The 13,933-nt window shown below is 44.5% G+C and overlaps 1 protein-coding gene across 2 annotated transcripts in view; it reads right to left on the bottom strand.

The window, feature by feature from the left end:
• The window catches only part of DUSP10 (dual specificity phosphatase 10), a 46,515-nt gene extending 32,832 nt beyond the window's left edge, over nt 1-13,683 (bottom strand). Inside the window, exons 1-2 of one of the 2 annotated variants that reach the window (XM_081000230.1) lie at nt 13,551-13,683; nt 9,952-10,791 (exon numbers count right to left, since the gene is read on the bottom strand). In XM_081000230.1, coding sequence (XP_080856356.1) covers nt 9,952-10,750 — 799 coding nt within the window. In that variant the 5' untranslated portion in view covers nt 10,751-10,791; nt 13,551-13,683. The remainder of the gene's footprint in view (nt 1-9,951; nt 10,792-13,550) is intronic. The other variant, XM_081000231.1, reaches the window with a different exon arrangement.
• Nucleotides 13,684-13,933: the final 250 nt, after the last annotated feature.

Raw genomic sequence — 13,933 nt, 5'->3', positions numbered from 1 at the left:
TAAAAAGGTGAAGGTAAAGGACCCCTGGACAGTTAAGTCCAGTCAAAGGTAACTATGGGGTTGTGGCTCATTGTGCTTTCACGCTGAGGAAGCCAGTGTTTGTCCACAGACAGCTTTCCGGGTCATGTGGCCAGCATGACTTAACAGCTTCTGGTGCAACGGGACACCATGGCAGAAACCAGAGTGGACGGAAACACAGTTTACCTTTCTGCCGCAGCAGTCCCTATTTATCTACAGTCCTATCTCGGGTTAAGAACTTAATTCGTTCTGGAGGTCTGTTCTTAACCTGAAACTGTTCTTAACCTGAGGTATCGCTTTAGCTAGTGGGGCCTCCTGCTGCCACCGCTGCACAATTTCTGTTCTCATCCTGAAGCAAAGTTCTTAACTCGAGGTACTATTTCTGGGTTAGCAGAGTCTGTAACCTGAAGCGTCTGTAACCCGAGGTACCACTGTACTTGCACTGGCATGCTTTCAAACTGCTAGGCTGGCAGGAGCTGGGAGAGAACAACAGGAGCTCACTCCGTCGCAGGGATTTGAACCACCGACCTTCCGATCAGCAAGCCCAAGAGGCTCAGTGCTTTAGACCACAGCGCCATCCGCATCCCAGGTCATCAATTCCTGTGTTGTCCCCACTGACTGATGGCAGCTCTCCAGGGTTTTAGACAACGTCTTCCCAGGTGCCTGGAATCGAACTAGGGACCTTCCGCATGCAGAGCATGAGCTCTACCACAGCCCTGCTCAGATTCTGACAATGGGGGGGGGGGAGCCTATGGTCACCTTTGCTTCTCCTCCACATCCACTGACATGTCATGCTGACTGCTGAGCCTTGCCTGCTGGATTCAGACTCTAGTAGTCAAGGTTCAACAGTAGCCTATCAGGCTGAGTAATAGCTCCTTGGCAGAGTTCTACAGACAGGCCTCCTAGAAAAATGGGAGGACACCGCCTGTGCTGGATTTAAAGGGACAGTGCAGAGAACACTTAATATATTATCCATTCAGGGGCCACTGAAATTGTAGCAATGTGTTACACAGCAAGGTCTGCCAACACCTGTACCTGCCAGCTTCTAGGAAAGAGCATAAGATAGATTATTTATGAGCTTTCCAGGACTTTTTCATCCATTATGCTTTCCATTCTCTCACAAAAAGACTGTGCTGTGTCTAGTAATTCACAAGCTTCCCTTATGGAAATTCTGGACCCTTAGATTAAGAAGCTAGCCTTGCACAGGGTCCCTGCATGTATAAAAACAGCCCCCTCCCAATCCATTAATACTATAATTCCATTCTTTCTCTAAATGAGCAGAAGACTGCATGAGCAAACATTCTCCAGAACCCTGTAGCCAGAATTATTTGCCTCTCATTGCTCTGATCCTGCAACACCCCTACAACATTGCCCCTTCCACTTTCCAGCACAAATGCCTCATTTCCTTCATTGTTCATTTAAACCCAATTTAACACCCACCCTAACCATTGTAAAGACCTACTGGGATGCCTCTTAATCAGGGTTTACAAAACCCAGGAAGCTATACAAGTTAGATTGGCAAACCTGCCAACGCTGACTAGCAGCAATTCTCCAGGTTCTCAGACAAGAGACATTCCCAGTCCTACCTGGAGATGCCAGGGAATGAACTTGGGACTTTCTGCATGTAAAACAGTTGCCCTACCACTGAGAGCCCTACCCCAACCTAATTAAAGGCCAGCTCCAAATCGTATTGGCCACAGATTAGCACTCATGCAAATGTTAAACACTAACCACAGTTAAGGCTGACAAATGAAGAGCGGCAAGTTTTGTCATCCGAGAGAGGAGTCCACCAGTCCCTTAACCGTGGTAAGAGATTAGCAAATATTGCATCTGCACTGCAACTGCTTTTAGACCAATACAGCTCTGAAAGTTTGTAGAACATGATCTCAGTAGTACAATCTCACTAAGCCACCTCAGTAACACCAAGTGTGAGTCATCTACTTGTCTTTGGGGATGACAACCCTTCCAAAAATTGCTAAGAAAGCAAAGCTTTGCTCAAAGAGAGTTGTCATTTCACAAATATCGCACCATAGGCTGTTCTCAGTTCTGTATCAGGAGCTGCAGGAAGAAAAACATGATGTTCAAAGAAAGGAATCCGCTCGAGAAACGGTTTTTTGGTTAGAAGAGTCACATGATAGGTATCTTCTTAAAGGGACCGAGGAGGAAGACTGCGCACATCAAACTAAGAAGCCAGATGCAGGAGGAACTGCATGGAGCACAGCTGAGTCCGTCCAAAATTGCAGCAGGCTAGCTTGGGACTCTCAACCACCATTCACTCTCTGTTATGAAGGGGTCACTCTCTATCAAAGCTTGTAATTTACAAGTCAGAAACAAAAACTAACCATGGATTAAAAAAAAAACATTCCATAGCTAATGTCTCAGGAACGTTCCAAACGCCTTTGGAGCAAGAGAGAAAGGATAAGTGTCAGGCGTGACAATGAAGAATTTCAGAACAAGGTGCACTGGAGGAGGGAGAGAGGGCTCACCTGAAAATATCAGCATAAATTATCCATTTGATAGGAAAGAGTGTGTCCATCTATAACACCTGTCCCAAGGTCACTGCCATTGTATTATAGTATAGCAGCTTTGCCCACCAGGTGCCCTACAGATATTTTGGACTACAACTTCCATCATCCTTGACCACAGGTCATGTCGGCCGGGGCTGATGAAGTTGGAGTCCAACAGCAACTGGAAGGCACCATGTTGGGAAAGGTTCAGCCTCAAGACAAATTTGTTATTTCTGTTTTAAGAAGCAGCTGTGAGCCATTCATGGTACTTGCAGTGGCCTACTGGTCAACACGTCACTTAACTCTTAAGAACTGCAGCCCGGCTGCAAAGAACACATGGCCATGGTGCTCCATACTCTGCTAACTTCCAGACTGGATTATTGCAGCGCACTTTATGCAGGGCTGCCCTTGAAGACAACTCAGAAACATCACCTGGTCCAAAATGCAGTGGCCAGACTACTGGCTGAAGTTGCCTTTAGAACTCTCATAATCCCTGTTCTAAAGTACAGTAACTGCATTGGCTGCCAGTTCATTTCTAGGCCCAATTCAAAGTGCTTGTGTAGGTTTTCAAAGCCCTAAATGACTTTGGTCCCAAAATATCTGAAATATCCCTTCTTCCCCTACGGTCCCTCTGGCATTAAGATCAGTAGAGGGGGTCCTCTTGATAGTTCTGCCTCCCTCTGAAGTTTGGGGTGGGAGGTGGCATTCTCTATGGCAGTCCCTGAGTTGTGGAATTCCCTCCCCATAGAGGTGAGTCTGGCTTCCTCATTATTGTATGTGGCTTTCAGTGAATGATGATGAAGATATGGCCCTTTATTCTGGCCTTTGACACGTGTAAGATAAGCGTTTCAGGAAGACCCACCCTGTTCGTTGTTTTAACTGTTTTTTTTAATTCTGAATTTTAAATTATTGTAACCCACCATACGATCATGAAAGGTGGGTAATAAATACAACAACAAAGCAGATGACTATTAGCCCTTTTCAGTGCTGCATTTCACCCAGCAGAGGTGATGGGTAAACAGTGGTTCTCAGCTTTAGCAACAAAATCATCTCCTCTGCAGGCACAAGTCCCTTGCATAAACACGACTCCCTTGAATCAGGGCCACTTCATATCTACTCATTATAATGCATGCACAAGCTGTTAATTTTGCAGAGTGCTTTAATGTATTTTTTCTCCTTCAAAACCCTGTTAGAAAGTCTCACTGTATAAAGCATGGGACCAAGGCTCCAGTTCATATTTAAGATGAGGAGATCCACGTTCAAACCCCTGCTCAGTTATGGACTCTCTAGGAGGCAACCACTACCTCAAAGACTAACCTAGATCATCATATCATGGGAGAGAATTGGCTAACCTGAGATCCTTAGAGAAAGAGTCGCTAATCTAGTGGCCCTATGCATATTGCTAGGAATACAATTCCCACCAGCCAGCACACGCCATACAGAGAGACACAGGGAGAACAAGCTAGAAATGTAATGAAACCGAACCAGTGTTTTCAAATCTATATTCCAGTGGACACATTTCAACTGTATTTTAACAAAAGGGCAGCCTGGCCTTCTATTGGAATTGTCACATTTCTGCACATCACAGAGCACCAGCAAAAAAAAGGCACTAGACGTCTAGAACAGGAATATATATTTGATCGAGGTCACCAGCCAGAGCTGTAAATTAAGCCTGTAATTTAATCCCTAGGGGCCAGGGCCCTCTGATCAGTTTCTCCTCTGTGTGACACTGTACCACTGAAATGGCAACAGAGAGCTGCCTGCTTGACAGGCAGCACCAAACATGGAGAACATGGCACTGGATCAGTGGATGTGGGGAGGGGGGGCGGGACAAACTTGGATGGGGCAGTTAGCAACCAATGTTTACAAACATAAACTGGGAAGATCAGATGGGCCAGCCATAAATTATGACTGGATCGCAGTCAAGGCAAGAGCCTCACTCAACATTAAAAGCAAGAGGGGCTTTAGAGCCCAGCTTCAGTTTTAGTTCAAACTCTAAAAACAAAAATTGCATCACATGCAGGACATTAAGAGCTACTGAAGCATGATGGAAAAAATTCCATCCGACAAGTGAAATTGAATAACAAACACCTCTCTGGCCACACTGCAAGCACAGATGCTGAAGCAGAGCCTTATTATGTCTCCTCGGTCCAGATCACACTTCCAAACAAGGCAGGGATGAGAAAGGGGCTTTTCGTTTGTTGTCCTCGCCTTTAAGCACTGCTGCTTTAAAAAGAACATATGGAGATGTGGCCATCGCTCCCTTTCCTGCTCACTCTTTTTTCTGGCCACCGTTAAGTAAAAAAAAAACCTGCAGCATTAATCCCTTGATCTCTACCCACAATTTTTCCTAGCTGGCAGAAGGGGAGGAAAAAATTAATCTTTTCTTCTAAAGCTTCTTTAGATCAAGCGGCTAAGTGCTTTTGGCTAATTTTAAAACTCCCAGCTTCAGAGCAGGGCCAGAACAGCGTTTGCTGGGTGACATTGTGAGGATTCTTTTCCCTCCCAAATGATGCAATCAAGGACTAAGAGGCAACCCAAGCCTTTGAAACTCTGGGGACTTCATTCCTAAGGACTACCTGTCATATTTCAGCCATCACATAGACATATTCACTGTTCTATTGGACCCCAGTTTTCTAATAGTTAAGGCAGAATTCGAGCAGTGCACTAAGTCATGGATTTTTGAATTTGTGTCTCTGTGTGTGTCCTTTCACAATTCCTATAGACTCAAGATTGCTAGCAGAGACGGTAATTTGAGATGGATTATTTCTCTATAATCTCTGTTCTCAATAGTCTTAGTGATTCAACATAAGCTAAAGGTGCACATAGGGCAATAAACTGTTATTATTGTGCTACTCAGATGATATTCACATCTAAAACATATCTAAATCCCAAGTAGCTTCACTCCAGATGTCTACCTGTGCAAAGGAGCCCATCCTGCTGGTGGCTCTGTGCTCCAGATGAAGTGCATAGAAGTCTTTGTGCATATGGAATATGGATGCAAAGCTGTGTCACTGAAGACAGTCACACTGTATGTATGGACACCAGGAGGAGGAGCTACTCGAGGGTGCGGCTACTCAGTCCCTCTCTTCACATGTTGGTTTTATATACAAATACAGTAACAAACCGTAACCATTTAAAAACATTCATGCACCACTTAATGTTTCAGAAACCTCTAAGTGGCATAGAGTCTAAAACACCAAACAATATATCATTATAACAGAAGCATAGCCTAAAAACAGGTCACCACTTTGAGTAGAATTTTCTTAGGTGATACAAAGGATTTCATGAGTCTGTACGAGGGCAGGAGGCCCAAATGGGGTGTAAATATAAGTTTCAGCAATTATCACTACAATTTACATTCCATGTATACCTTCTTCATGTTGTTTATCTGTTTAGTACATTTATACCCCACCTTTCTACTATCATGGAACTCAAGGTGGAAATGATGGGGACATAGTTCAGCCCAGACACGGAGGTCCAGCTCCGAGGGCCTTCTGGAGGTTCCCTCACTGTGAGAAGTGAGGTTACAGGAAACCAGGTAGAGGGCCTTCTCACAGTGGTGCCTACCCTGTGGAACGCCCTCCCTTCCGATGTCAAGAAAATAAACAACGATCTGACTTTTAGAAGACATCTGAAGGCAACCCTGTATTGGGAAGTTTTTAATGTCTAACGTTTTACATTTTTTATGTGCTTTAAGCCACCCAGAGTGGCTGGGGAAACCCAGCCAGATGGGCTGGGTATAAATAAAAAAATCATTATTATATTATTTAAAATATCTGCATGATGGACTTAATTTGGTAGGTCTTCAGAACATAAGGAGAGTGGTGTTACTTGCAAAGTTTACTGCTGGCTGTTAGACTAGGTATATTGTGTGCAAACACAAACCACAACTTAACAGTAAGTGCAACCATGTCCTCCAAGAGATTAAGCTGTCTGTTAAGCACCTGTTTATCACCACCCATTTATTAGCGCTTAAAGTGGTGCAGAATACCATCCCACTTCTTTTCAGTGAATGCAACAGTCAGGCTTCATCTGTAACAAAGCCACCTCACCAGTTCTTCCCCGCACCCCTTCCGACTTATGCTGAGCCTATGCATATTCCTCCAGAAGGCAGGGCAGGGCAAGTAATTGAAAACTGGTCCATCTAGCTGAATATTGTCTGCTCTGCCTGGTTGCATCTCTCCAAGATCTCAGGCCAAGGTCTTCCCAAGGCCTACCTGGAGACGCCAGGGATTGGATGCCAGACCTTTTGCAAGCAAATCATGCACTTTACCACCAAGTAAAGTTCTTCCCCAGTGTGTGATGCAGCGCTCACATTACAGGGGAAATGATGCTGCGCCCCCTACCTTTGTGATTGCCTACTTCTACAGGTCGGCCTTCATACTTTTGACTAAAATCAAAGCAAGTCAGAAGCTGGAGGTTGTGGTTTTCATTAAAGGACCTATTGCTTTTTCTCCCCATTAATGAATTAAAATAAATTATTATATTCAAATCCCAACTTTTCTGCTATGAAGTCATGGTAGCATACATGGTTCTGAGTGAGATGAGTCAGATCCTAAGATAGTGACTGGCCCAAGGTCACCCTGGGAGTATCATTACTGAGTGGGAATTTAAACCAGAATCTTCCTATTCCGATACTGTGCTCACAATTCATTGGTTCCCACAAGGATTATAACTCCAACTCCCATCAGCCCCAGCCAGCATGTGCAGCAGTCAGGGTTGGTGCATGTTGTAGCCCACAACATCTGCAGGGCCACAGGTTCCCCAACCCTGCTTTAACGAGAGATGCTGGTGGTTGTATCTGGGACCTCCCTAATGCCAACATGTGTTCTGCCAAGAAACTGTGGCTTCTCCCTAAAGAATGCTGAGACCATCGGGTGAATCAAATTTTCAGCTTCTAGTTTATTGATTATCTAGTCCAGCAGTTGCCAACCTTTTGGGGGTTTGTGGACATATTCTGGAATTTTGAGAGGTGTGCTATGGAAACTACCCTCTCTCGTTGATTCTCCCTCCCCCTTTTCCCTGGATCACATCCACCACCCTGACAAAAAGAGAGAAAGCCAACACACACATATAGATTATTTGCTTTTCCCATGAGGTCTGGGTAAAAGCTGGATCCAGTAGAATTAAAATGGATTTTACAGAATTTGCATGAATTTATGGCAGGTCCTCCGAAACATCACCAAATTAAAGCTTACACTGGTAGACTGCTGTACAAAAATTTGCTTAGGTGCTTGCCAGCACCACAAATACATTGACGCAAGGCACAGATCATGATTTGTACACAGGATGACAACAAAACCACCAAATCACAGAACACATCTGTGGACACAGATGTGACCTATGATTTGGTTCTAGCTTTGAGGGGAACCTTTGCAAAATTATGAGCATCATACCATCTGTGCCTCAAACCCATGTTTTCACATCATTTATTTAGGCTACTTATATACTTAATTACCAAAGTCTGTATGGTGTACATAATTAAAAAATGTGTAATAGATAAGATCATTTAAAACAGACATAAAAATAAACATGGCAGTACTGAGTCTTTTACCTTCAGTCAAAAGACAGATATGATCTGATGCAGGGAGGAACCCTTTACAAATTATGCAATTTCATGAGGATCATGTGGTGGTATGAGTATGGGCCCCACCACAACCTTCTCCCTCTCTCTCTCCAGTCTGTCTTGCAAATCTTGTGGCACCCTCTTCTTCCCGCTATCCTGTCTACCCCCTTACTCACTATACTTTCTTTTCAGCAGCTCATGTAATAATCTAAGTTTTGAGAAGCATATTGATCTGAAAGAGGAAGTAGAGAACATTTCTTCTTTAAACTTCCTCCTTCAGTTCTATGCATTTTCAAAGGAAAGAAAAAGGTACGCTGCCCTCACCAACTCATTACAAAGGGGTCAGCAAGGAGGGGCTCAGAAGCAACAGGAGATGTCCTCAAAGGCACCATTGATCCCTCAAGTGCCACACTGGTGACCATAACTCTAGCCACTGGATCTATGATCACCTATTCCTGCAAATGACGTTCTAGTGGTTAAGTTTCTCAATCACAATGACCTTGTTTTATTGCATGACCTTTGTCTAAAACCATATTCTGTCAATAGATTAATGCAGTTCTTGGTTGCTGTATGCACACGCAAAGTCATAGCTAACCTTCATGGCTCACTAAAGTAAAACATGGATGCTAATTGGTTCTAGTTAATACATGAACACACAAAAAAGGCACACAATTACTTTAATTACTGGTAACAGTTTACTGTAGTAGTTACCAGTGTTGTCCAACACAACGCTAAGCCCATAAACAGGCAATCCTAAACACACACTCACAATTCCATTGCACTAATGAAGCTTCATAGCTATGTACTGTAAATGTGTTCAGGTTGCTGGGCCAATAAGATCAATAACCATTTCCATAAGCGGGCCATCTCAACTATATTACCTTTTAGGAACTCTGTTCCATCATTCCATTTCAAAGTCACTCTGACTATTTCATATGTTACTAGAAAGTGGCAAAAAAAGGAACCGTAGTTGACTTGCACTACCTCCACAGCACAGTGAGCAGAACTCATCTTACTAGCTTCAAGACCCATGATCTCCATAAGCTACCTGGGCCCCATAGCTTTCAGAGCTTTCCACTTCCATGTTCAAAAGGAAACAAGGAAGCAGGAAGTTTCAGTCACTTGCCCTTCTTCCTCTTTGGGCTCATGCTGTGAAGCGGCTAACAAGGGACTCATCAGTCTTCAGTGTAGTTCTCGTCAAGGTCAAGCTCTACTCCTGCCCCTAGATTCGCTGATGCTACCGAATTTGCCTTCTAATTATTCTGGACCCAGAACATTTCCCAACATTCATCTCCAGCTTTGCTAACATGAAAGTTATCGGGTGTTTTTTTTTGCAAGGGACCTGAGAGTTTAAGTGCCAAGGACAGTTGCTGATTCTTTAGGGTTTTTTCTCATTTCCAAAAAGGATGTCCTCATTTGCTTCTGTAGGCTAATGCGCCTCCACATAACCCACCAGATGTTGAAGAAGGCATGGTTCTAACAGTTACCACCATTAAGACTGAAAGAAAATATACAACAGGCTTAACCAAATGCCTCTCCAATCTCTATTAGGAAAATTATCAAGCCCAAGATAAATCCTGCAAAACCTAGAAGTTTGCATACCACATTGTGAGCATTAATCCCAAGGAAAGGCACTCCGTCCGCTAGCCTTTGGATTAACCTTAACCTCACAACCATATTAAGAAATGGAAAAAGGTACCAAGACCACATCCTTCCTTTTTCAAGTCCTTCTGCATCAAGAGATCATGAACTATCTCCACAAGAACATGCAGAGCTTTGCCTTCCCAGTGGCCTGGCAAATCGCCGCATCCCTAGAAAAGGAGAGAAGAAAGGCAGCAGAATATGGGTCATAAATACCTTTGAGAACCAGTGGCTCCTTGCCTTCTCGCTTGAGAGACTCCAGCACTATGTGCAATGGCTGCGAAGGTATGACTCTGCTTGGCTCATTGGTATTCTCGTCATAAACAACTATTTCTTTGGAAAAGATCCTCTTGAAGGAGTCCTTGCCTTCCCGGCAAGAGATCAAGTCCAAGACGGTAATCTTGCCCTGCTGAAGCCTTCGCCGGCTGATCTTGTCCGAGCAATTGATGTGGACAGCTCCTTGGATGTGGCTCTTGTTGTATTCCATGAAGGGCCGGCAATCGATGATGACCGGCCCTTGGTGGCTCTTGCTGCATTTGGTCATCTTCTTTGCCAGTTCATTGGGATAGATGATTTTGACACTAGGCAACTGCTTGGTTGGGCCCGAGACTGGGCTCCCTACGCCGCTGGAGGGACTCAACGGGCCAGAGTTCTCATTGTTGTTGACCATTTGGTTAGCAGGGCACGTGGTCGAGGTTCCTACGTTGGCAGAAGTGCTGCTGGTGCTGGCTTGAGTCTGGGCCTGATTGTCTTTGTCGTACGTTGCCACAGTGCAGCAACTGGCACTGCTGCATCCACAACTCAAGGAGCGAGCAGAGCCGTTGGATGAGGGCATATACGTCAGATTCGCAGCCTTGAGGGACACAACAGCTGTGCTGAGGAGACTCACGTGGCTCTCGCTGGCAGAAGAGGCAGAATCCAGATAGCTGGAATCTAAGCAAAGGTTGAGATCCTGAGGTCGGACGGGCCTGGAGAGTGCCACTACTACCCTGTCGTCTAGTGGAGATGGAGGCATGAGGAAGCTGAGAATGGCAAGTCAAAAGGAACTCAAGCTCTCTGTTAAAAGGGGGAGGGAAATAAAATAACAATAAGAAAGTATCTCGCAACACACAAGAGTTCCATCATTATTCCCGGATAGCAATGCTCTAAATATTGTTGATCAAATGCTTTGTTTTTCATAGAACAAGGGGAGAGCCATTCTAAAAGGCACACAGTCACCAAACATGGAGTCATAAAACTGTAAGAAGCTGGGAAATTATCTATCCCAACCTTTATGCCATGGCAGAAACTGCCACACACTGGCTGCCTCCAACCCAGGATTGCGAGTCTGCTGCAGTTGTGGGGGTGCACAATAAATGCTTGCTGGTCACTAACAGAATTCAGCTTCAGCATCTCAGCGTGCACTTACATTAGAAGGCTGTTTTATAGTCCTTATTGCTAAAAAATATATTAAGGGCTGTAAGGGGTCAGTATCAGAAAGCAGAGAAGTTGCTAAATAAGCCTCCCAGAGAGTAGAGGGCTTCTGCACCCTGTAAGGACGGAGGGATTTGGAAAAGTGGCAAAAGATGATATAATAAATAATGGAAAAAACGGGAGATTGTGCAAATCTTAATTGGCATAATTTATGCAAATTTTAATTGATATGCACATTGAATCATTTTCTTCTTCTGCTACAGAAATTAGGTTAACTTGGTGCAGAATGTTGATGCTTTATCTATGTTTTGAGAATATTCAGGCCCGATGAAGACTAACCTAAATAGTCCACATTACATAGGCCAAACACCAAAAGGTATTTGCAGAGCAACTACCATCATGTACCCAAGGCTTTCTTGCTCCAAGGGAAGGAAGCTCATTGTGGAAAAGGACCTGCCCTTACTTTATCCTCCCTTCTGCAAATTAAAAATAGACAGAAGCGACCAGTGTGATGTTAACAATTATCAATAATGCAGGGCAGCCAAATCTGGCCTGAGGTGATGTTCTAACTCCCTCCTAGCACACAGTTTTCAATACTGTTGGCTTCCTGTAAAAATCCACCAAAAAGGGGGGGGGGGGGAGAGAGAGAAGTTCGCCAGTAATCTGAACACATACTGAAAAGAAATGAGAGATAAGAAACAGAGGCTGCCATGCATCCCTTATGAGCAGAACTGCTATTCCGGAACTGCCATTTATTCAGATACTAGCACACTCCTCATAAAAGGACAGGCCTGGAATATCAAAGAATTCAGGTCCCAACCTTCCTGCTCTTATACCTTAGTTATCACTACCATAACACAAGGAGGGACAGACTGAGATGATCCACTGTCCTAAATTCAGAGTTCCCTGCAACTCCCACCCGCAAGCAAGTTCATAATATATATTGGTTTTATAACATTCATTTAATGACCAATTATGTTGACATTTGGCAGAGTCCAATTGAGGTCAGTCAAATGACACTCACTTTTTAAAAAAAGTTATTACATCACCCTCTCAGCATCTTTTAAGGCTGAAAGCATAAGCATACTTATCAAGAACTCCCATTTGACTCAAAAAGGGATTTTAAATTTTTTTACTAAGCTTGCTTAAACTGGACGAAGTACAGGATGACACAAAATTAAGGACAGTCATGTGGAAACGTGTGGTGCCTCCAGTCAAAGAAGAACGCAATTTAACTCAATTCAAGAATACTTTTTAAAAATGTGAATTCCCTTCCCTACATTCTGCTATCTGTTTCTATAATCTAACTATGTCCTACCCCCTCAAAACCCCAATACACACACTTTCCATTAGGATGGGTCACTATCCTAGGATAAGAAACCAGAAAACATAAAAACCCCATCTATCTCCTCCTGAGGATGAATGGAGAGAGAGAGAAGTATTTGCAGAATGGTCTTAAATTGTGACCAGAGGAAATACCATTTATCAACTATGGGGAATCAGAAAACATGAATTAAATAAAGGGAGAGGAAATGTAATATATAGAAAACAAGTTTCCTTTCCCCACCTTCTATTTGTGAAGAGCAACAAATAAATGTACAGAGAAAAACAACACAACACCATGCATTCCTGAGAAATAAGAGAAGCAAGGATCGCGAGAAGGGAAATAGTACCCTTTTTCTCTTTTACAAAAAGAGAAAACAAGGGGTTAGTTTAGTAACCAAATCACGTGCGAGACCAGTAACGTTATGTTTGAGTTTGGTTTTTTAATGTTTGGATTTTTTTTTTTTTAAAAAGAAACTAATAAAGTATTTGGAGACCGGCTAAGGGAACCCTGTTTGCCTTAGGATGGCAAAGATATTTGGGGAGCTCTGCATCTCTGCAGCAGAGGTAATATATTTCCAGCCAAGCCATGAAGTCAGACTTGGGAGTTAAAAGAGCCCAGCCAAATTGAGGCACCTTTTCACGCTCACCGATCCGGAGCTGGTTCAGGACCTCACGGAGGGGGGAGGCGTTTTACAGAACAGGCGTAAAAAGGAGGGGGGGAGGAAGAGAAGCGCTACAAGAGATGCTGCTCCGGAGAGCCTCTTCTGCACTCCGATCCCCCCCCTACCCCCCTAGATACTGCAGCAATCCCGGACGAGAAAAGCCTCCGTTTCTGACAATCCAGTCGGCGAAACGCACGCAAGTCGGCGGGCTCCAAGCGCAGACCGGCGCGGGGACGGATAACAGTGCTAGTTCCCATTGCTCCCCAACATTTTTTCGCATTTCCCAGTTTGTTTCCAAACAGGCATCTCTCTCTCTTCCCCAAGACAGGGCAGATTTATTCTAGGAGACGCTACGCGGTCGACCTACGCACCACAACCGCTCCTCTCCGTAAGGAACCGAAGTCTCCCACTTACTTCATAAAGAAATATTTCCCTCCAGCACCCGGCGCTCGTCTGTGGCTATCGATTTACGCATTAAGCCCCCATTCACTCGGCTTCATTGATCTCCACCAGCAACATACTTACTTTCTCTTTTGCTACACAGTAAATGTAAGGTTCGAAAAGGGCGTGGCCAGGGGAGGGATAGACAGCGCGCTCCCCCAATAGGGGCTCTCCGGGAGGAGCTGCTCGAGCCCCCCCTCGCGGGGATGCTCGGGATTGGCGGCGGGTGGGCAAGGGGGAGGAGCCACGCAACTCTTAAGGGATGGCTCGCCCGCCGCTGCTTCGGGTCCTGTGTCAGAAGCAGCGGAGGGAGTGATGTCATTGGCAGCCAATCAAAGGCACGAGTGGGCCAGCCG

Source organism: Podarcis pityusensis, assembly GCF_964106645.2.
Source record: "Podarcis pityusensis genome assembly, chromosome: 3".
Taxonomy (NCBI): Eukaryota; Metazoa; Chordata; class Lepidosauria; order Squamata; family Lacertidae; genus Podarcis; species Podarcis pityusensis.
The sequence above is the reverse complement of the archived record's forward strand: the minus strand, read 5'-3'. Positions and strand labels throughout refer to the sequence as shown.